General features: G+C 36.4%; 1 protein-coding gene across 2 annotated transcripts in view; it reads right to left on the bottom strand.

Annotated features, from left to right (window-relative positions):
• Nucleotides 1-414: 414 nt before the first annotated feature.
• SLC17A8 (solute carrier family 17 member 8) overlaps nucleotides 415-24,531 on the bottom strand; it is a 55,563-nt gene continuing 31,446 nt past the window's right edge. Inside the window, exons 5-12 of one of the 2 annotated variants that reach the window (XM_052001371.1) lie at nucleotides 23,735-23,822; nucleotides 16,301-16,387; nucleotides 15,245-15,384; nucleotides 14,975-15,124; nucleotides 12,864-12,996; nucleotides 7,290-7,400; nucleotides 2,066-2,193; nucleotides 415-1,318 (exon numbers count right to left, since the gene is read on the bottom strand). In XM_052001371.1, coding sequence (XP_051857331.1) covers nucleotides 974-1,318; nucleotides 2,066-2,193; nucleotides 7,290-7,400; nucleotides 12,864-12,996; nucleotides 14,975-15,124; nucleotides 15,245-15,384; nucleotides 16,301-16,387; nucleotides 23,735-23,822 — 1,182 coding nt within the window. In that variant the 3' untranslated portion in view covers nucleotides 415-973. The remainder of the gene's footprint in view (nucleotides 1,319-2,065; nucleotides 2,194-7,289; nucleotides 7,401-12,863; nucleotides 12,997-14,974; nucleotides 15,125-15,244; nucleotides 15,385-16,300; nucleotides 16,388-23,734; nucleotides 23,823-24,531) is intronic. The other variant, XM_052001372.1, reaches the window with a different exon arrangement.

The raw sequence follows: 24,531 nt of genomic DNA, 5'->3' as shown, positions 1-24,531 counted from the left end.
GTGAGGAGAAACCAATCGATTCTCGAAATAAAAGGGTTATTGGATAAGAAGGGGAAAATCAACCTACCTCCTATATAATGATAGTGTCCCCCAAATCTCAGTAAAGTAGGAAACTATTAAAGTTTAAAACTGTACTAAGACTTTGAGACACCCTGTGTATATAAATGTATATTTACATAATGTCATATTCATTTGGGGGATAAGTTAGACTATAAGAGGAAAGAAGGAAAGAAGGAAGGAAGGAAGGAAAGAAAGAAGGAAGGAAGGAAAGAAAGAAGGAAGGAAGGAAGGAAGGAAGGAAAGAAAAAAGGAAGGAAGAAAGGAAGGAAAGAAGAAAGGAAAGATGAAAGGAAGAGAAAGGAGGGAAAGGAGGGAAAGAGGGAAGGGAAAAGGGAGGGAAAAAGGGAGGGAAGAAAAGGTAGGGAAAGAGGGAGGGAAGAAAAGGTAGGGAAAGAAGGAGGGAAGAGGAAGGAAGGAAAGAAGAAAAAGAAAAGGGAAAAATGAAAAAACGAAGAAAGGAACTTGAAGGAAGAAAGGAAGAAAAGAAGGAAAGTGGCTAATCTATCTCCTAAATAAATACTGGAGTAGAATTATGATTTCATTAGCATAGGGAGCACCTATTAGGAAACCTCTACCAATGGGGATGGACACTGGCTTTGCACCTTAAAATCTAAGAAAACTCCTAGAAAATGATTGAATGATTTGTCCAGGGTCACAGAGCCAGTATATATTAGAGGTAGGACTCAAATCCACATCTCTCTAGCTCAAGAGAATGAGAGCAGATCTGTAGCTTCCCACATCATTGTTGCCTCTTCACCAAACATGGGGTCTCATGTCTTTTCTTTTTATCCTATAGCACTCAATATCTTGGCAAGATCTGCTAGGGAGGAAGCAATAGCTATGGATACTATAGTGTCTGGTTTCATGATACGCGGAGGCCTGCAATGCTGAAACAACTGGACATTTTCTTACACTAGGACGTGTCTGGGAAGTATTCCCCTTCATACTGATAGGATGACTGCTCTTCCTCATCCATCATCAGTCCCCTCTGTCTCCTCCACTCATTTCGCTGGATTTCACTATTCTGAGCGGTTGCCCCATAGGACATTTTTTTCCTCGGACAAACAAAAGTCTCGTGGTTCAGTTCCATCTCTTCCACCAACTCATCTTGGTCAATAATGCCACACTTTTCCTCACAGAGATTCTCTGGATCTGCCCATTCCTGTTTCTCCCCGGAAGCAAAGACACCATAGAAGATCACGCCACTGTAGTGTACCAGAGCAGCTATGAGGAAGACATTCTGCCATTCTTCCCGAGTCTAAACAATTACATTAAACATTGTTAGATATTTCAAGCCAGAAATAAAAAGAACCCATTAAAAATAGCTTCTGCTTTCCTTGCTGTTCACTCAATTTGTCAATGGCAGAAGAAACTGTATGCAGGACTTCTTAAACTTTTTAAACTCATGACCCCTTCTCATCCAAGAAATTTTTACATAACCCCAGTAGATAGGTATATAAAATAGATATACAAATCAAATATTTTCTGATAATAAATCATAATTTTGCAATCCCCACATTCTGTTATACAACCCTGTATGGGTTGTGTTTAAGAAGTTTTTGCTGTAAATGATGAACAATAAGCTATAGAGAAGGCAGTACTGGCTTGGGTGGACCAAGGTTCATATCATAATTAGAAGAGCTAGAAAAGGGCCTTAGCTTAATGGTCATTGAGTCCAACACACTCACTTTCCAGACCAGGAAACCGAGGCATAGAAAAGTCATGTGACTTGCCAAGGTTACAGAGCTAATAAGTGACCCAGGTATTTTGAATCCAAGTCTAATATTCTATTAACTTATGTTGTTTTCTAAGGGCTGAGAAGTCTACTTCTTTTAGTTGACAAACAGGATCAGATAAGGGGGCTGATTAAGTGACAGAACTAGGACTAGAATCCAGGTCTTCTGGCTCTCACTCTGGTGGTTTTCTCCTGTTCCCATCTTATTTCCCAACCCAAGGATAACAGTAAAAAGAAGGTCCATTAATATATTTTACAAAAAGTACTCACCTTGTGTTTAGTCATTGCACCAACAATAAGAGGGCAAACCATTCCAGAAAGGGTCCCCACACCATTGGAGATCCCCATAAGAATGCTGGCATAGCGTGGGGCAATATCCAAGTGGTTAACGTTAAATCCTAGAACAAAATCAACACATTAAAGCCACATTTCTAGATGAGGTCAAACACTCAAGTGAATCTAGAATCTGAGTTGGAATCAAGCCTTTCCCTGACCAAGAATCACTCTGACCCCTAGACTCAACAAAAGATCATTCTAATTTGTGTCACACATCCTGAGAAGAGAACCTGCAACTTTTTGAATACCTTAATTGAGAGCTGGTGTGGTATAATGGTATAGTGGCTAGAATGTTGGACTCGAGCCAAAAAGATATGAGTTTGAATCCCACCTCAGACACCAACTAGCTAGATATATAGTAAGTACACAATCCAGGGCTTTTTCATTCATTCATTCATCCCACATGACTTTCAACTACCTGAAAAATTTTTTTTTCTAAATGTTGTTCTCTTTTTCAAGTCAAATATTTGCAATTCTTTCAAGCAGAGCCTATATTTTATGGTCCCTAACCACCTCATTGTCCGGACTGTCCTCATCTGGATGTGTTCCAGCTTGTCAGTGTTCTTCCTTTCTGTATCAGTTTCCTGAACTGTAAAATGGGGATAATAATAGCAACTACTTCAATGTTGTTGTGAGGATCAAATGAAATAATATTTGTAAAGTATGAGTACAAAGTAGGTGCTTATTAAATATTTGTTCCCTTCCTTTTTGCCATCAGGAGAATTAGAAATCTTTTTTTTCACAGACACATCAGTGTTTCCTCCTGCAGAACTTTCAATAATTTGCCAAAACCCCTAAGGGTTTTTCTGTATATAAAGTCTAGCTACATATGCACTACTCCGTGCCATTGATTTTTTTAACACATGTTCAAACTTTACATTCATTTCTTTGATATATCATCACATTAAATGTAGCCTATCATCTAAAATCTGTCATAGCCTTTTGAATCCAGTATCTGCCAGCCATTCTACTAGCTATTGCTCTCAACTTTCTGTCTTCCAAAAATCTGATCATTTGATATCTATGCTTTCATACATGCTAAAGCTTCAGGGCATCAGGATTCTGAAAAACATTTGAAATTTATTTTTACTTAAAAAAAAAAAACTTGGTCAATTTATCCATAGTGCCTAGAAATGTAAGGGGGGGGGGGGAATCATTTTTTTGTCTCCCAATTTGGGATTTTTTTTTTTGACCTCTGTTTCTGGAGAATTTTAAGAAATTTCCCTCCACTCTCACCAATCTCTCTATTTTTTTTTTATTAGGCACACCTCCTCTTTTATGTCAGTGTGCCAAAGTACCAGACAACCAGAATATAAAACAGCAGTCAGATTAATTATACCTACCGCCTGATTGGGATGTGATAAACACTTTATTAGAAAAGAGCCCAGAGATAAAAAGCAATTAATATGATTGTCAAGCATTATGCTCAGATACAAAGACAGTGCATTTGCTTTTAGTTGGAGATAATACAAAGAAAGTCTTTGAGATTTTAGTAGCATATCCTCCGGAGCTTGAAGAAGATTAAACCATTAGGAACCCAGAAATGCTGATAAATATTTGGTTGAATATGCCCCGGACCTGCTCCCTACCAGCTATGAGAGAGTTAGAATGGGCACCTCAATAAGTTGAGTTCCAGTCTCGGCTGTCTCACTTATTATCTATATGATCTTGGGCAAGTCATTTTCTGAATCTCAGCACTGTCATATACATGAAAAAGTGAGGTTGGATGAATGAATGCTAAGAACCCCACGCCTCTTCATAGGCTGAGAATCTATTTCTATTCATCAAAACACTGCAGTTGTTTTATGTTGAGTGCCAGACTTGGCATTAAGGAAATCTAGGTTCAAATTCTACCTCTAATCCTTACTGGCTGATTGACCATGAGTATAATGCAGGATCACAGATTTAGAACCATAAGGTATCTCAGAAAATAGCTAGTCCAATCAATCCCTTCATTTTATAGATGAGGAAACTGAGGCTTGGGAAGATTATATGATTTGTTGTCCAAAGTTATATGGACAATAACTACCAGAGATGGGATTTAAACTCTGCTCTCTTGCCTCCTGAGCCTACAGTTCCAGGATGTATCCTGCCTGGTTAGAATCACTCTCAAGATTTGTCATAGATGCAATCAACATGAATGAATGATTTCCTACACCAGTCATTCCTTACACGGAAGAACCTCCAGATCCTTCATGGAATGGCTGTCATCCTATCCTATCAGAATTCTATTTGTGAAGTGTCTTCTAAAATGGCCCCATCTCCTTTTCTCTCACATCCCATTTGACAAAAATAAATGTACATCAAAACATCAAGGACGTACGATTTTACCCTTATAGTGAATTCAATCACAGACCATCTAAAACAAGAGTTCTTAATCTGAGGTCCGGACACTGCCCAAGAGTCTGAGGATAGATTTCTGAGAATACGTGAACTTGGGCATGGGCTTGAACTTGGATGGGGGACAAAAGTGCATCTTTTAATAATTGCTTTCCTTTATAATTCTCTATATTTTATTTTATACAGCTAAAACCATAATTCTGAAAAGTGCATAGACTTCACCAGGGTGCCAAAATGGATCCATGACACACACAAAAAGATTTAGAACTCCTCCTCTATCATTTATAATTCCAGAAAGTTCTTGAGGATCTTAAAAGTTACATACTATTTAATATTAATAGCAAAACACTTAAATAATGCTTTTAAATTTGGAATCCCAGAAAAGTCATTCAGGATCATACAAGTTACATAGTAATAATAATAATAGTGAACACACTTTAAAGTTTGGAATCCTTTCCAAAGTGCTTAAGGATCCTAAAAGTTACAGAGTAATATAATAATAGCTAACACTTATATAATATTTTAAATTTCGGAAATCCAGAAAAGAGTTTGGGGACCCTAGAAGTTACAAAGTAATTAATAATAAGAAACCTAGAAGCTACAAAGTAATTAATAATAATAGCTAACACATATATAGCACTTTAAAATTCGGAAAGTGTATATACATGTATGTATACAGATATATGTATACATGGGTATGCGTATGGATTTTATTATTATTATATATTATTAAATTAAATTAATTTATTAATATACATATAATTTGTTGGTTTATAATGATAATTAAATTATTAAATGTTATAGATGTGTATTTTAGATAGCTAGATGTACCAAATGAATTAAGTAGATTGTGTTGTTATCCATTTTACAGATGAGGAAACTGAGGTTGAGCAAGGTTAAATGACTTGCTTAGGTCACAAAAGCTAGTTAGTAACCATATAAAGCAAGACGTGAACTCCGATTTTCTTAACCACAGATCAAACACTCTAGGTATCCACTGGCCTACCTAATTGACCTGAGTCACAAAACTTCTTAGTGTCTGAGACAGAATCTAAACCCAGTCTTTTTATGCTCCCTTCCCTCTGTTACAGACATGTCTCCTTTAATTTTATATGTCCAGTCACTTGAAGGTTCTATTCCATCTTGCCCTAATTTCTTGCTGCTCATCTGCCCTTAAACTTGCCACATCTTCTTTCCAAACCAAGCCTGACCTGTTCTACTACATCAATGATCATAGATTCCATCTAGCTCTGAAGCTGTGCTATTCCCCCCCCCCCCAATTATAATTCTATGTAATTCAGACTTCTCAGGGCCAAAAACACGAACAAATTGATATCTTTGAACACAGGAAATGAATCTTCACTGTGTTACTAAGTTATCATGAAGTGAGAGGCTATCTACGTCATTCAGCTTTTCATAGCATCCGAAAGGTGGAAGAGACCTCAGAGATCACCCAACCCACCGTCTCTTCCTTCAGTGGACATTTATTAAGCTTGAGAACTCGCTACTCTCCAAAGCAGATTGTTTCATTTTGGAACAACTCTAATTATCAGGAAACTTTTCCTTATATCATCAATCCTGCCTTTCTGAAAACCTACAATCTTGATTTGCTGATTAAGCAGATCAAGTCTGAATCTTCTTTCTTGTGATTACTTTTCAAATAAACTATGATCCATTTTATAAAACTTATCTCTAAACATCTTTAATTTTTCCCTAATTCCTTCAATCTATAAATCATGGACTTAGAACTGGAAGTGAACCTCAGAATTAATCAAGTAATTGATCGATTAATCAAAGGCTATTTATTAAATATCTATTATGGACCAAACACTGAGGAAATCATCCTATTCAGTACCTTAATGATTTTCCAGTTCTCTTATCATGCTGACTACGCTTCCCTGGACACCTATTAGCTCGTCAGTGTCTCTTTGAAACTTAATGTTCAGAACTGGACTTAATTATATCAGTGTGATCAGACTTGGGCAGATTACTGTGAAGCTATTACCCTCCCTCACTATATGTCAACAACTTAGCCGAAGGAACTAGGATTGTTTAGCTGGGGGAGAAGACTCAAGGAGCCCACAACTACTCTCTGTCATGTGGGGAAGGATTAAATTTGATTTATTCCATCAGGAGGGGAGAAGCAGGGGCACCGGGTGGAAGTCTAAAAGAGATTGATTTAGGCTTGATGTTAAGAAAAACACTGTAATGATGAGAGTTGTTCAACATTGGAAGAGGATTATCTCTAGAAGGGATAGATTCTCCTCTGGAAGTCTTCAGGCAGAGACTGGAAAACCACTTGTTGGGGATCTTGGAAGATGATTTTTCTCAAGCAACTGATGTCATCAAATCCTAGATTTACAGTTTGAAGACCATCAATTCTACCTTACTCTTCTTACATAACAGATCTGGAAACTGAGGTGTAGAGAAGTTAAATGTCCACATTCACATACCTAGTGTATAAATTAGGATTTAAATCTATATCTTTCTCTCTCCAGTACCAATATCCTATTTGTGACTGTTGAGGTCCCCTGCCAATTCTCATATCTTGTGGCTATATGATTATGGCCTTATACTATATTTCAGTTTTTGGCTATCGTGTTATGCTATTGACTCATATTAAGTCTGAAGTCCATAAAGATTGATGAGATCTTTTTCAAATGAATTATTTCCTAATATAACTGGAAATGAAGACTAAGCAAGTCTCCTGTTGAGTTCCCACTCTCTTAGATCTTCAACCTATCATCAATGATATCACAAAGGACGTTGCTCCAAACAAAGCCCTCCCATCCAGCCCCCCTTAGACCTAATATTTTACCTGAAATTGCAAAGCCACTGAATCCTACAGCCAGCACTAGGAAGGAGATGGCCACACCTTTGGTATGAGAGAAACCAACCACTAAGAGTAAGGTGGCTTCCATGCCAAAACCTGCAAATAGGAAAAAAAATAGTGGGGTTGGGTGGGTAAATTTCATTTTATTCCAAGTAATCTAAGTATGGACTGTCCTCAAGCCTCCATATTAATATGCCCACACAATTCTTGCATATGACTCATAAACTCATACATTATAACATCCCATGTGTATTCCATGAACATACTAGTCTTCATAAATTCATAACTTCATAGCCTTTATAGTTATTCAATTTTTAAATGTTAAGTGTTCATACTTCAATTCTGTGATTCACTGGTATGAACAATGTTATCAATGTTCCATTCCATCATGATTTTGTTTTTTGAGAGCCAATATTGGAGCAGCGAGGTGGTGCAGTGGATAAAGCACCAGCCCTAAAGTCAGGAGAAACTGAGTTCAAATATGGCCTCAGATACTTAACACTTCCTAGCTGTGTGATCCTGGGCAAGTCACTTAACCCCAATTTCCTCAGGGGAAAAAAAAAAGGAGAGGGAGAGCGAGCCAATATGGCCACAATACTCATCACACTATTCAGTTCCACCTTATATAGCCCACCTTAGCCAGGAGAGCTGGAGAGAAGACTCTCCAAACTTACTAAGATGGTGCCACTGAAGGATTTTAAGCAGAGGTATGCTGGGATCAGACTTAATTCGACACCATTGGGAAGGATGGATTGGAGGATGGAGAAACTAAAATAGGGAATACCAGTCACTTCTTTGAAAATACACACATATACAAGTTAGTTTTTCCTTTTGTTCTGATTCTTCTTTCTCAACATGACTCATGTGGAAATGTGTTTATTATGATTGCCATCTTGGGAAAGGGAGAGAAGAAGAGAGAAATGGAAATCAAAATCTTCCATTCTAGAATAAATGGCCTAAAATGAACCCCAAAAGGAAACTACTTTCTGTAATTTTTGTCAAGTAGTGTTATATTCTAATAATCAAAGTTAAGAACTCATTCCTTCTTGAAAAGTCTTTACTATCCATTATAATTAAAATCTCTCCTCAGTTACAGACACTAGCTGTATGATCTTGGACCAATCATTTAACCCAGATTATCTTGAAAAAAATCACAACTCTGAGGCCAATTTTTAATCCACTTAGTCACATTCTCCCTACTTCAGAAAGGGAAACTAATACAGAATGATTCTTTCCAGTTCATTAATTTAGCTACTTGGAGTGGCCCTCATCTTCATGCACGTGAATCAATAATGTGATATAAAGTCCAACAAGATACATCACCTCAAAGAATTCAGATCTGGAAGGGACCTTAGAGACCATTTAGCCCAATTTCTTCACTTTACAGATGGAGAAACTGAGCTCCAAAGAAGTGAAAAAATTTGGAATCATAGGATCATAGATTCAGAAACCTTAAAGGTCATCTAGCCCAGTCCCCATCTTTTTAGAGAAAAAGAAACTGGAGTGAAGTGAAATAATATATTCAAAGTTAGCAAATAGCAGCAAGATTCAAACTCTAATCTTCTGACTTCACAACCAGTTCTCTTTCCACAATATCATGCTGCCTTCCCACTAATTTTGAGGCTAGGACAAAATGAAATTGGGGTTAATATTTAATAAAATGGATTTATATTATCTTTTTTAAATTTTTTTTAAATTTTAAATATATTTTATTTTATTTTATAATAACTTTATATTGACAGAATCCGTGCCAGGGTAATTTTTTTTACAACATTATCCCTTACACTCGCTTCTGTACTGATTTTTCCCCTCCCTTCCTCCACCCCCTCCCCTAGATGGCAAGAAATCCTATATATGTTAGATATGTTGCAGTATATCCTAGATAAAATATATGTGTGCAGAACCAAACAGTTCTCTTGTTGCACAGGGAGAATTGGATTCAGAAGGTATAAATAATATGGGAAGAAAAAAAAATACAAATAGTTCACATTCATTTCCCAGTGTTCTTTCTTTGGGTGTAGCTGCGTCTGTCCATCATTTATCAATTGAAACTCAGTTAGGTCTCTTTGTCGAAGAAATCGGTTTCCATCAGAATACATCCTCATACAATATCGTTGTCGAAGTGTATAATGACCTGGTTCTGTTCATTTAACTTAGCATCAGTTCATGTAAGTCTCGCCAAGCCTCTCTGTATTCATCCTGCTGGTCATTTCTTACAGAACAATAATATTAATGGATTTATATTATCAAAAGAAAGAACTTTTCATTATAATGGATAGTAAAGATTTCTCAGGAAGGGGTGAGTTACTTCCTTTGACTACTAGAATATACCTATACTTGACAGAAGAAATTAGTGTCTTTTTGGGGTCTGTTTCAGACTATTCTAGAATTCTGACTGTGTTGCACCATAGCATTTGGAAAACACTTTTCAGATGTATCTCCGTGGATCCATGAAGGAATATGTATGCTATATTTAAAATAAAATGTTCAATGCTTTAAATTCTGCTTCCACATGTGTTGGAAGAGATCATCTTTTTGAGACTTTCATATTTTTCTTTTAACATGAAGGTTGCCCAAAGATTTAATTCTCCACTTCCATCTTCCTCCAGCTGCCTCAGTCAATGTACAATCAAACACATCTGTTCACAGCCCTATCCCTCTAAGACCTAAAGCTGGAATTTCTTGAGTAGTTAATTCTCAGCTCTAGCGATTGTGTGAAAATCAAAAGGGGGAGGGAGCTGATATATCATTAGACCTGAAAAAAACTCCAAGAAGCAAAAATCCAACATGAGTTTCTGTAGGATGGTTAGCTAAGTTTCCAAAAGCAGGTTATCAACTTGTCTATTTGTGTCTACTTGTCTTGTCATAAACAACGTTGGGAACTACATTTCCATTGAGACTGGATGGTCTTTAACTGTAGGGTGAAAAACTCAGAGAACAGAGAAAAAATTAAGGGAAAGACTCATCAAATGAAATTAGCACCAAGAATAAAATGTAAACTTAAAATTTTTGCTATTTGATGGTGAAAATCCCAATTTAGATTGAAAAAGCTTCAAGCTGATCCAAGAGAACCAAGGCTATATTTATTCAACAGCAACATTATTATTGTTGTTAATAACAACATTACATAGTACTTCAAAATTTGAAAGGAACTTTATATTTTCTTTCATTTGATCCTCACAAGAACCATACGAGGCAGGTACTATTTACCCCCATTTTACAATTAAGGAAACTGAGGTAAAAAGTGAAGTGACTTGTCCAGGATCACAGGTCTTCCTGGTTCAATATGCAGAGGTCTACCCAATCAATGCACATGTTAAAATTCCATATGAAATGCCCGTGTTCATTGGAGAAAGAGCAAGGAAAATATTTACTCAGACTGTTTAAACAAGAAGGGCTCTATTAAAATTCAGCAGGTGTGGTGAATGGAGTGTTATATTTGCAGTTAGGAAGATCTGACTACAAATCCTACCTTAGACATGTATTATCTGTGTCATTCTGGACAATTCTTCTAATCTCTCCCAGCCTCGGTGTTCTTATTTTTAAAATGGGGATAATAATAGCATTTCTCTGCTGAGTGAAATGAGAAGAACCAAGAGACCACTATATATAATAACAATAAGATATGTGATGATCAACTGTGATGGACTTGGCTCTTCTCTACAGTTATAGTGGCAATTCAGGGCAATTTCAATAGCCTTGGATGGAAAAGTGCCATCTGTATCCACAGAAAGAACTATGGAGACAGAATGTAGAACGAAGCATAGTATTTTCACCTTTTTTTGTTGGTTGATTTGCTTGCTTTTTCTTTCTCATGGTTTTCTCCTTTTTGGTCTGATTTTTCTTGCATGACATAACAACTATGGAAATATGTTTTAAAGGATTACCCATATTTAACATATGTCAGATTGCTTGCTGTCTTGGGGAGGGAGGAGGTAAGGGAAGGAGAAAAATTTGATACATAGAGACATACAAAAATCAATATTGAAAAGTATTTGTATATGTATTTGGACAAATACCATGTTATTGAGAAAAAATTTCAAATAAAATAATGGCCAAAAATAATAACAGCATCTCTCTTATAGGGTTGTGGTGAAGAACAAATAAGATCATGGACACAATTCTTGTTTCAAAATTTAAAGCACCATATAAATACTGGTTTTTATTATGTTATAATAAAGTCATGTAATTTGTAAACAAATATAAGTGTATATATCACATAAACTTATATTTGGTATTAAAATTGTATAGCATTTATATTATTATACTTATCATCACCCCAAGCTGTAAGACATGGAGAGTCAGTACTAGTTCTTTTGTTTTGTTTTACCTGGGTCAAGTAACCAGAAATTTCCTGGGACAAATTACTTGAAAGGCAGTCTCGGTTGAGAGAAATACAAAGAAACTGACACACCTGCACAAAGAAGCTACTGAAAGAGCAGGGGGAAAGGGGAAGGATAGAGGAGAGATCACTCTAACCCACCATCTTGGTATTTTCCTATTATAACTAAATATTTATACTAAGCTCTGTTCTTATCTTCCTGGAACATTAGAATTGCCTTTAGCATCTTCCAAATTCAATGCTCTAGGGCAAGGCTCTAGTCACCCTATCCTAGTTATGTCTCTGAACATAAGACAGGAGGAAGCAATTTGCTCTAGAGTGTCCTGCTTGCTCTAAGCAAACATTGCTTTAGCTATTATTTCAGGGCATGGATAGAATGGGTCCTAGAGCCAAAAAGGCATGAGTTCAAATCTTACCTTGGACACTAGCTGAATAATCTTATGCAAGTTATTTAACCTCCTTGCCTTAGTTTCCCCACCTGCAAAATGAGCTGGAGAAGAAAATGGCAAACTACTACAATATCTTTGCCAAGAAAACCCCAAACGGGGTGATGAAGAGACAGACATGCCTGAACAACAATGACAACAACAACAACAAAATAACTATTGTTTGCCTGTGAAAAGAGATGGAGGAGGGCCCGGGTCTTTATAAAGTATAAAACAGTTATCAGTAAGAAAGGTTTATAATGTGGATCCAGAAGCATCAGCCCTGGAGTCAGGAGACCTGAATACAAATCTAATCTCAAGTCTGCACTTGACACTTTTCTAGCTGTATGATCTCGGGCAGGTCACTTAACTCCAATGCCTTGCCAAAAAATAATAATAATAATAATTAAAATTCCTCTAAAGAATATCACAAGATAAACTTCCTATTAGGATTGATCCATCTAGTCCAGATAGACTCTTCCTCTATAATTTTGCCTCCTGGCACAACATAGATCATACAATCCCATGACCTTAAAGGGCACCTGGGTAGAGTGATATTGTAGAGTCATTAGTTTGTATGGAAAAGATCTTGGAATATTAATGATCTGCACACATATTCATTTAGCATCACTGTCGATAAAGAGATGGCCTTTCATTTCAGGACTACAATCACTAACCATTAAATAGATTTGTTACTATTTATTATATAAATTCCATAATGTTTGATATTTAAATTAAGATTAATTTTTATCCCACAAAAGTTACATAAAACAGCTCAAGGATTCACAATACCTCCACAATTCATGATTTTGCGAACAGCTGTTGTTGTTAAAATCTTTCTACTTCTTAAATAATCAGCCAACTGTCCTCCAATGGGCACAATGATTGTCATGACCATATGTGGGACTGCAGACAAAAGACCCACCTGGAATTAAAAATTAATAATAATTAATTACTCATATTTTTTTTCTACTTTGTTTTCTTTTTCATTTGGCTAGCTAATTGTCCTGTATTTCTTTAGTTGTGGAAATGTAAATCAGATTCCACTGTTAGGCAGGAACAATAACAACAACAATAACAACAGCAACAAACTTAGAACTACTCTTTAGCAAAGAACTAGAAATACAATAGTAAACCATTGAATGATGAAAGGCTAAAAGAACTGTGATCTATGAATGTAATGGCAAGGTGATGCAGTGGCTAAATTACTGGGCCAGGAGTCAGGAAGAACTAAGTTCAAATCTAACTGTTACTTCTGCCTGCCTCACTTTTCTCATCTGTAAAATCTAAAAACTAATAGCGCATCTATTTCCCTGGCTCATTGTGAGAATTAAATGAAATAATAAATGTGAATAATAATTGCTTAGTACAGTGGCTGATACATAATAAACACTATATAAATGCTAGTTATTATTATTAGCTATAGTAAGGGAATTATGCTGTGTTGTAAGAAATGATGAATGGGATGAATATAGAGTAGTAGGGGAAGATATATATGACTTGATTCAGAATGAAGCACACAGAGCTAAGAAAATGAAATATATCAGAGCTTCTTAAATCTTTTCCACTTGTGACTCCTTTTTGCCTGAGAAATTTTTATACAATCCTGGGTATAGAGGTATATAAAATAAATATACAAATCAAAGATTTACTGATAATAAATCATAAAGAAATTTATTTTAAAACAATTCTTTATCATTTTACAACTTATTAAAGAAGAAATCAAATTTGCATACTGTTAAGATGGATGTTCTTGTTTATTAAATCTTGGTGGAACATTCAGTACTTTTTACTGTTGTCAAATTTTTCATGACCCCTCCCATTCAGTTACACAACTTCATATTGGGTTGTAATCCAAGTGTAAGAAATTTTGATATGCATAAAGATTACAAAAGAAAGAACAAAAAAAGAAAATGAGTACACAAAATTATAGTGACCCAACCTCCCAAAGAGGAGGTTTGAGAAGGTTTCTTCCCTCACTACTTTGCAAAGATAGGAGATCATAAGGGTAGAGCACTGCATATAACATCAGACGTTTTTGATATGTTGGCTAGGATTGTAGAATATTTCTCCCCGCCCCCCCCCCCCCCGACCCTTTATTTTGGTATTACTTACTCTAGTGTCATTTCTCTAGGAAGGAGAAGAGGGAATAATACATAGAGACATGTAGGTCACATAATAACAAAAGATATCAATAAAAATTCCCCAAACTTGATATGCTTCTTCCCACCTCCATACCCTTGTGTAGTATGAACTCCTTGACAAGGATCACACTCCTTCCCTTCTGCTTCTATTGAAATCTTTCTCTTCCTTCAAGGGCCACTCCAGTGCCACCATCACCACAGAGTATCATAGATTTCAAGCTAGAGAGCATCTAATGTAAAATTTCCTTCTTACAGATGAGGAAACTGAGGCCCAAAGGAACTAAGTAAATGTGCCCAGGAGTCATGAAGATAATACATCACAGAATGAGGATTTGAGCCGTAGTCCTCTAATTTGAAATCATTCCACTTAATCAAACCATATATAACATTTATGTATTTTGGGATTGAAAAAACACATATCTCATTAGAGTCTCATGACAAATTGGTGAGGATGGCACGGAAATTATTATCCCCATTTTACAGATTAGGAAACTGAAACTTGAAGTGTTTAGGCGATTTGCTCAGAGTCTCATAGCCAGAGAAGCAGAAGGTCTGATACCTGAATCCAGATCTTCTAGACCCAAATTCAGAACTTTTCCCACCATACCAAAGAAGACGAACAAGCCCTCAGGGTGGACATATCCAGTCTAGACAGCCAAGGCAGACTGCTAAAAGGGGTAATTCTCAGGTGTCCCAAGTCTGCTACAAATGGTTCCCAAAAGCATTTACTAGAATCTGACAAGGTACATTTGCATTTACCTTGCTTATTGCAAAGCCAAAGACTTCTTCAAAGTAAGCAGGCTGACTGATCAGCAATAAATAGAAGGTCCAACTCCGACAAAAGTTGGCCACAATGATGGCGTAAACGGGCATTGATGTGAAAAACCGTTTCCAGGGTGTATTAAATTTCTAGAAAAGAAAAATCATGAAGTTTTTGATGAGGAAGATTCACTCTCAAGGGAGCTAGATAGCAACCAGGGGAAATTCTTATGGAGAAGAAACCAGAGGTTGATGCTGAAGGATACTTACCTCTAGACTGACCAGGTTGGAGCCTTCTCCTATACTTGTCTCTATGTAGGTGCGCTCTTCCTCAGAGATAGTTGGGTGAGAAGCAGGGCACTCATAGGCATGCAGCAACCAAAACATGTACCAAATAATCCCAAACATCCCTGTGTGGGAAAACAATGATGGTCTGCTCATCCGCACAGAATAATACTCACCTCTCATTTACTTCCACCTCTTTTAAATATTCAATTTTGAAAACACCTTTCAATAGCCCCAAACAATTTTGCACGATTGCAAGCAACCAAGACAACTGATTTATGGGACAGGAAAGTAGAAGCCACTGCCAGTAGCTCCAAAAAAAGGCTTCTTTCCTCCCTTCTTCCTTTCCCCTTCCTCCTCCCTCTTCCCCTCTCGTTTTCTCTCTCTCGTTTTGCTCTCTCTCACTCTCTCTAACTCTTTCTCTTTCGCCCTCTCTTTCTCTCCCTCTCTCTCCCTTTCTGACTCTCTCTCTCCCTTTCTCCCTCTTTTCCTGTGTGTCTCTGTTTCTGTCTCTCTGTGTCTGCCTCTGCTTGTCTCAGTCTCTATCTCTCTCTGTTTCTCTGTGTCTCTTTGTGTGTATCTGTCTGTCTGTCTATCTCTCTCTCTTTCTATGAAACAAAGACCTCCCAGGATACTGGTGTTCCAAATTTGGCCTTTATATTGTTGTTCAACCATGTCTGACTATTTTCATCCCATTTGAGGTTTTTTTGGCAAATATATGGAGTGGACTTGCCATTTCCTTCTTCAGTTCATTTTATAGAGGAGGAAACTGATGCAAACAGAACTAAGTGACTTGTTCATCATGTTCATTTTTAATGATAGTTAAATAAAAACATTTCTGAATTCATTTCAAAATGCCCATTTTGATACATAAAATACAAATTTTTAAACTGTCTTTTTTGTATAATTTATTTATTCCATTTCTGTACTGATTTTTTCTTATTCTTATTTTCCAAGAGTGTAATCTTAGACAAACACCAAATAAAGTAAATGTTATCTCTCTGAGTCAACAGGATAAACTCGTAAAATAAAATAACTCACCATAAATATAAAAGACCGAGGACCATCCAATATACTGCACTAATACTCCAGCCAATGGCATGGCAACCACTGCCCCGGCATATGAACCTAGGAATGAGAGAACCATGAGAAATATTGACCATCTAAAATATTAGCTTCTAGCTCTGCAGAGACAGGTCAGATAAACACAAGGCCATGTTGAATTTTGAATAATAACAAGGCTGGAGAGCACGCCAACTCGCATGACACCATTAAAGAAGAATTCTGGGAATGGAAGATCCATTTCTTTCAAATACCATTCATGTCATGAGAAAAAATTGTTTGGAAGGAAGAAAAGAAATGAAATGTCAAATGAAGATTTTAAGAATACACAGAAGAAGGTAAAAGGAAGTTCAGAAGGGGCAGCTAGGTGATACAGTGGACAGAGCATCAGCCCTGAAGTCAGGAGGACCCAGTTTAAATCTGACCTCAGATACTTAACACTTTCTAGCTGTGTGACCTCAGGCAAGTCACTTAACCCCAACTACCTCAGCAAAAAAACTAAAATAAAATAAAATTTTTAAAAAGGAAGTTCAGAAGAGGATCACTTTGTTAATTTAAATCGACACATTAAAAGTTGTATTAATCAATACAATCAAACAAGCATTTATTAAGGGCCCAGGATGGGTTAGACACTATACTAAGTTCTGAAGATTCAAAGAAAAAGAAAACACAATCCCTCCCCCGAAGCTTACATTTTTTCATGATCGTCCTACAAGATCAGTAGTAGAAATATTTATAGCTTTAGTATGCTAATAAGAAACTTAAATTTCAGAGAGGTTAAGTCACCTACCTAGGGTCACACTGGATACTGAAAATGTTAAAAAAAAAAATTTAGAAAAATACACAAAAGAGAAGGGAACTTGGAAGGGCCCAGAGAACTATGTTAAATTAAATTTATTTCAATACATATATATATATATATATATATATATATGTATGTATACACACACACAGGGGCAGCTAGATGGACCTAGAATCAAGAGGACTTGAATCCAAATTCATTCTCAGACATATGTATTAATTGTGTGAGCCTGGGCAAGTCACTTAACCCTTTTTGCCTCAGTTTCCTCATCTATAAAATGAACTGGTGAAGGAAATGATCAACCATTCCAGTATCTTTGTCAAGGAAACCTCAGATGGGGCGATAAAGAATCAGACATGACTAATCAACAAAACAACAATAAAATATACATGTACATATTTATACATAGAATTTTTTGCTAGTTTCACACTTAAGGCTCACAGATCATAGCTGTACAGTAACCCCATTATCTCCTAGTCTTCCGCAGAGCCATCTCCTTATCATGACCTTTGTTATTCCATAAACCTTGAGTCCCATTTTCTAAAGGGTATTTGGCAGAACCTTGATGTATATAAATAAGGGCTCCATGAAAAGATTCTGATTAATCATGGATAGACCAGCCAGCTTCCTAACTGGAAACAGGAGAGAGACCGGGAGAATGAGCGAGGAGAAAGTCCAGAACCAAGATTAGTCAACTATGCCAGTGAGAGAAACTCCGTACCGGTTTTCAGAGAGATGAAGCTTTGGATATTCAGGATTACTTCCCTATCCTTTTAATGGCAATCATTCCACTCCTAAAGCTCTAGCAAGACCCCTCCATCTCTTCCATGACCTATTTTTAAACTTTACTTTCTATTTTTAATTATTTTTCTTGATAGTATTTTAATTTTCCAAATCCATGTAAAATAATTTTCAACATTCACTTTTGTAAGATTTTGTGTTCTAAATATTTTCTTCCTCCCTCTTACCTCCCCCTCCCCTAGACAGCAAGCAATATGATATAGTGTAAACATGTGCAATACTTTTAAACACATTTCCACATCTATAGATCTCTATACCTATACCCATTTCTTCATCTGTAAAATGAAGATAATAATGTACTTCCCTTCTAGTGTTATGATAAAGACCAAATGAGAAAACACTGGTAAAACACTTTGCGAATATTAAAACGCTACATAAATTTTGAGTATTATTTTCAGGGGAGAGGCAATTAGGATTAAGCTAATAAGTATTTGAGGCTGGATTTGAATTTACTTGTTCTTGACTCCAAGGCTGGTGTTCAATCTACTGAATGACCTAGCTGCTCCAAATTATGGATGTTATTAATGTTTCTAGAATCATATAGTTGGAAGGCACTTTGGAGACCATAAAGTTCAACTTCCTCAGGCACACGGTAGTTAGGGGACTTGCTTAAGGTCACACAGCTATTAAGTGGCAGAACCAGGATTTATTAACTTGTGGATTTATACTTGTAAAGATCCAATGCAAGAGCCAGTGAGGAAGAAGAAGCTGAGACACAAGAGGTTGTTACTTTCCTTAAGTCATCACACAGGAAGGAAGTAAATTATCAGGACGGTCTTGAACCCAGGTTTTTTTGACTGCTGATCCAGGGCCCTAATCGACTTCATCAAGTTCATCCCTCCAACATTAGTATTCTTTACACTAGAACTGCTTAATCTAGTAAATACTTATCTATTGTGGCTGTTTATCTTGTCTAGACATGATAATAAATTTTACAAGGCATTGACTAGTTTTGGTGCTCTCTAATACCATAATTCCTAGTCTGGTGAGGGGCATCAAGTGAACTTCCAATAAATATTAACTCAATTGAAAAACTCTAATCTGATATTTACCCTTGACCGTGGATAAGAAGTAGCTGGCTTTAGGAGAGTTGACAGCAATCAGAACAGATTGCTCTTCTTACTCAGTGCTTCCTTCTATCCCCATAACTCTAACCTCTTATTTCAATTCATCTCAAATCTGTATCTCTCAGTCCAATCTCTACCCCAATCTCAAATCAAATTATATGATAATTGATAAAGCAATAAATTAATAATTAGCTTTGTTCCAGCTCAAAGGCTCTCATCCATTATTATTAATATATCATAATTAATTAATTAGTCATGGATTATAGTTTTTAATCTGGAAGGGACTTTAAAGGCTTTACATATAGGAAACTGAGAAGATAAGTAATTTGACTAATATAACAGCTATATCATCAGATCATAATCTTTGAGCTACAAAGGGGTTATGGAGGCTATCTAGTTCATCCCTCATGAGGAAACTGAGGTCTAATAAGATTGAATGACTTTTCCAGGATTATACAACTATGACAAAAAGATCAATTATTGATTAAATTATTATTAAAGTATTGATTATTGACTAAATCTTTATTAAATGATTAATTATTGGTTAAAAGTTAGAAGGATATGGGAAACTATGACATCTAACCTTTCATTTTACAGAAGAGGAAGAAAATCAAAGAACTAGACTTGCTCAAGATCACACAGCTATTTTGTATCTGAGATCACATTTGAACCCTGATCTTCTTTTCACCAAGCCCAGGGCCCAAGACCACTAAGGTCCCAGAAGAGACCCAAAGGCATGTAAAGGAACAAGTCTTGGCAAGAATGACGAACCTTTCTTAATCACAAAAAGGTCCTAGTAGAAAGGGAGAGTAAAAACATAAAGGGGTTCTGTAGTAGAGAATAGCAGCAGAAGGAACTTTGCTAGAGAGCCTCAATCTCATGAGAAGGTGCAAGGTCATCTGCTAAGAATGAATCAGGTGAGAGGAGAGTCAGGTCCCCAGGAGGACGCAGAGGAACAAAGCAGCTGCTTCACAGAATGAGATAAAATGGATTCTAGCAAGTAAATGATCGGGTTTCCAACTTAAAAGGGGGGCCAGCTGAGATTTGGTGAATACGGTTGTAGAAGACCTTATTAGCACAATCACCCAACATTTCCCAATAACTACCAGGAGTTAAAATAAAAAAAGCCACAGAGTGGAAGGTGTTGAGATCTAGGGATTGGCAAGAGGATTGGCAGAAAATCAAAAAGGGTGAGGGATTTTGGGGTGGCAGCAAATGCATCATTGAATTAGCTGGCTGTGGGGTGGCAGGCTACGCAGACAGGCAAATGAAGTCATAATTAGGAAGATTTGTTATTAAGAATTTAAAAGATTAGAGGATTCTATGAGAGTCAAGAGCAAGGGCAGTTGGTGTGAAGAAGTGGGTTGGCCATTGATTTTAGTCCACATGGGTGATTTTGGTGTTTTAGAACTTACTGGGTTAATGTTGATATGGAAGAAGTTATCTATCCAGAGGATGACCACTGATTTATGAGAAGCCCTGCACTGTTTAGCCATTTTATAAATGACTTGAATAAAGACTTATATGATTATATATTTTTATCAAATTGATAATTTTATTTTATTACAATATATATTCTATAAAAAATATATAATTATATATATATATTCCCAATATTGATACCATAATATCAAATCTTCAGATGCCATAAAGCTTGAAGAAATGATTAAATTAAATTAAATAATTAAAATGACAATTAACAGGCAGGATTTGACAACACTTCAGCAGATCTGAAGTTTTTAGACCAATTCCCAAAAAGGGGAATTAAATTGGGAGTAAAGAAAACACATTTGGGCTCAAAAATAGACTTCAAAGGTACAAGTTGAAGAGAATAAGAAATAAAAAATATCAGAGGGCCAGGGTTAGTGGATTGCAAACTCATCATTTTGACTCTGGTGAAATCCATGGATTCCTTCTCAGAATAATATTTTTTAAAAGAAATAATAAATTTTAGTTAAATGCCAGTAAAAATAAAGATGTTATTTTTTTCCCCATCCAAGTTTATGGACAATGTGAAATCTATCTATAGATCCCTTCAGGTTAAGGACAAGAATTATTTTTGCCTTTTTCTATATCCCCAGCACATACACAGTGCCTGGGACATAGTGGGTACTTAACACATTTTTTTGGACTGTCTTATTATTTGTCCTTTTGTATCCCCAGCACTTAGCACAATACCAGACATACATTAGGTAATTAATAAATGCTTATTCAATGATCTTTTTTTTTGGGGGGGGGGCTTTCTTTATATCCTGAGCACTTAGCATAATACTTGGAACTTGCATAATTTATTTGATTTAAGAATCCTTGATTTAGGGGAAATGTGATGGTTGTTTTTAGATATCTGAATAACTGAAGAATGAAGAAGGAATGATTGGGTTTTAACTTGAAAAAGGTCAAGGGCTTTAGATTTTCTGGTTAAGGTGCGGCCTTATCTTAAAAGGATTCTCCAACCTGGAAAAGTTCTCAAAATTATCTTACCCAATCCCTATATGATTATGATCTACTTTACAACAGCTCTAATGAGTAGGTAGACATCTTTATTGGAAGGGCTCCCAGATGGGGAACTTACTACCTTGGAACAACTCTCAAGGTTAGGAAGGTTTTGTTCGGATGTTTTTATCAGAGCCAGGAGCTCATTCATGGATGGGACTCCCAGTGAGAAAACCAGCCATCCCTGGAAGCTGATCAGTAATTACTCTCCAACTTCTAACAAGTCTCTTTGTAACTGCTACCCAGTCTTCCAGTTCTAACATCTAGGGCCAAAACTAATCTTTGTCATTCTTATACCTAAAGATAGCTATCACATTGCCCCACAGAGAGGTTATGTTATTTTCCCAGAATCACCCATCTAGTTTATGTCAGAAAAAGAACATGAACTCATTTCTTCTTGGCTCCAAGTTCAACAATCTTGCTGCCATATTATATTACCTCTCTAGAAAAAAAAAAAAAAAAGAGCCAGAAATGAGTTAACTAGGATCTGTGAGATCAATGGAATGGGAAACCAACAGTTGAGGAAATCCTTCTCCCACAATAAATTGATCCCTCTCTGCAGCATAGTCTTAGCTACGTGGAACAGAGAAAAATGTTGTGATTTTCCCAGAAGCACACAGGCAATATATGCCACAAGGCCTGGCTGACCCCTAAAACCAGAGACCCAGGAACTATATTACACTATTTCTGTAGAGAAGGAACCAGAAAGGGACAAATTTTAAAAAGACTTAAAAATTCCAAAGGACAAAATCCTTGCCCAAAGGCAAGAGTAAAAAAAGCTCTTAGAAAGAAACCCGACATGCAGGTTCTCTCTGGAATGAGTCACGAGAGGTCCCATTTACATTCTGATGAGTGTTTTAAAACATTCCCCAGTTCAACATGTGCCTTTAAGCATGAGAAAGAGTATGGAAGAAAACATGAAGCGTTCTCTTTCCCACTGGAATGATTAGAGATACCACCTAAACAGCTCCTTTAGGGACAACAGGAGTATTGGTTAGGAAGAAGAAGTCCCCCTCCTAAAGTGAGTAGGGGATTTCAGATTTAAAATTAATCCCTTGTCCAGGGTCTGTCACTTCCTACATAACCAAGATTTCCTTTGCTCCTTATTCATGCTAAGTAAATCCACGGGAAATTTATTTTTAAAATAAGTGATTAATTAATCATCAGTCTAAATTAATTAAAATTAATTAACTTTTTAAAATTTATTAAAGTATCTTGAAAAATGATGTGAATAGGATAGAAATATATAGGTAATATGTACAGAACATGAGATTAAGGGATACAAATTCTGACCTTGCTACTAACTCTCTGAGATGTGGTTTCATCTTAGAAGTTTTGACATCCAATTATGTCATTTTACAGGTGAGGAAACTGAGGACCTAAAAAAGAAATCTCGCCCCTGATTATCCAAATAGAAAATGGCAAAAAGGAGATCTGAATCAAAACACCATAATTCCAAATTCAGGGTTTTTTCTATTATAACGGAGTTCCTTTGCCCATCATTTACTTTCTTGGTATAGTAGATAAAGCGCCGGGTCAGAACTTGAGTTCAAATCCAACTTCAGACACTTAGTATCTGTGTGATCCTGAGTAAGTCATTTAACCCTATTTGCCTCAGTTTCCTTATCTGAAAAATAAACTGCAGAAGGAAATGGCAAACCATTCCAGTGTCTTTGCTTAGAAAACTTCCAATGGGGTCATGAAGAGTCAGACAAGACTAAAATGACTGAATAATTACAACAAACACTCACTTATAGTGTTGGTTTCTTCCTCTATAAATGGAGAGGCTGAAGTCATTGATCTCTAAAGTCCTTTATCAGCTCTATGTGAGTCTATAATCCTTCAAAAAAGCTGGGGGAGACTTACATGAACCAATTCAAGATGAAGTAAAAGAATTAAGAAAACCATGTACCCAATGACTGTGACAACTGAGGCAGAAAGAACTAAAAAATGAAAGCAACATTATAATGACCAAGTATCTTGATCATAGCAAAGAGCTAAGAAAATGTTCCTCTCTCTAGAGATGGGGAACTATGGATGTGGAATATTATATATACTGTCAGGCTCAATGTGTCAGTTGGTTTCCCCAAACTGCCTTTTTTCCCCTCTATTTTCAAAAATTCTTTGCTATAAAAAATGGTTCTCTAACCAGTGAAGGGGAAATAATATATTTGGAAAGGAAGGTAGCAGAAAAAATAAAATGATACCAGTAGGTAATTTTTAAAGTTTTCATCATTCAAAAGGACTTACCACAGAAAGAGGTAGTTGCCAATCTGCTTCTTTCGAGTGGGGGTGCCCACTTACTCCACATCCCATGGCATGCTGGGTAAGTAACACCCTGGAAAATGTGTCCAAAAAAAAAGCATTATTTGAATAATCTTTTTATCTCCTAACCTGGCTCCTCCTTATCTAACATGAGCCATTATTTTTAGATGCAGACTATATGAAATGCCCAACAATTCCATTTAATTATTATCAGAAACTTTAGTTTGAGTAACACTGAAATGAGACCAAGGTTTCTTTAGCATCCATCACATCCCAGAATATTAGAACAGAGAGAGTCCCAAGATAAGCGACTTACAATAAGGAAAGACTTTTGGAAATCATTTAGTCCAACTCCCTTCCTTAGCCTACATATGTGAAAACTGAGATGCAAGGAAGTTAATTATTCATCTGTCCTACATCCCTATGTCATAGATGAGGGAGCTGAAACCCAAAGCAGGAAAGTAATTTACTCCAAATTATCAAGTCAGTTTAGAACCCAAGCCCTGTGATTTCCAGTTCACATGTGTCTATGTGATCCTTTTGCTACAATGTGCACCCTCCACCCTCAAGCAAAAACTACCCTTTGAAATTCATACATTTACCCCCAAAATCAAATGTTTTGAGCATTTTATGAATGGTAGATTCATAACAGCATGGTGGAGAGAAAGCTGATCTTCATGTTAAGAAGTTCTACCTCTAACACATGCTGGATGAGTTCCTTACCCTCTCAGTACTGCAGACAAAACTCATAAAATAATAAATTACAAAACAAGTGCTAATGA

Source organism: Antechinus flavipes, chromosome 5 (assembly GCF_016432865.1).
Source record: "Antechinus flavipes isolate AdamAnt ecotype Samford, QLD, Australia chromosome 5, AdamAnt_v2, whole genome shotgun sequence".
Classification (NCBI taxonomy): Eukaryota; Metazoa; Chordata; class Mammalia; order Dasyuromorphia; family Dasyuridae; genus Antechinus; species Antechinus flavipes.
Note: the sequence above shows the minus strand (reverse complement) of the source record. Positions and strands in the feature narration are given on the sequence as shown.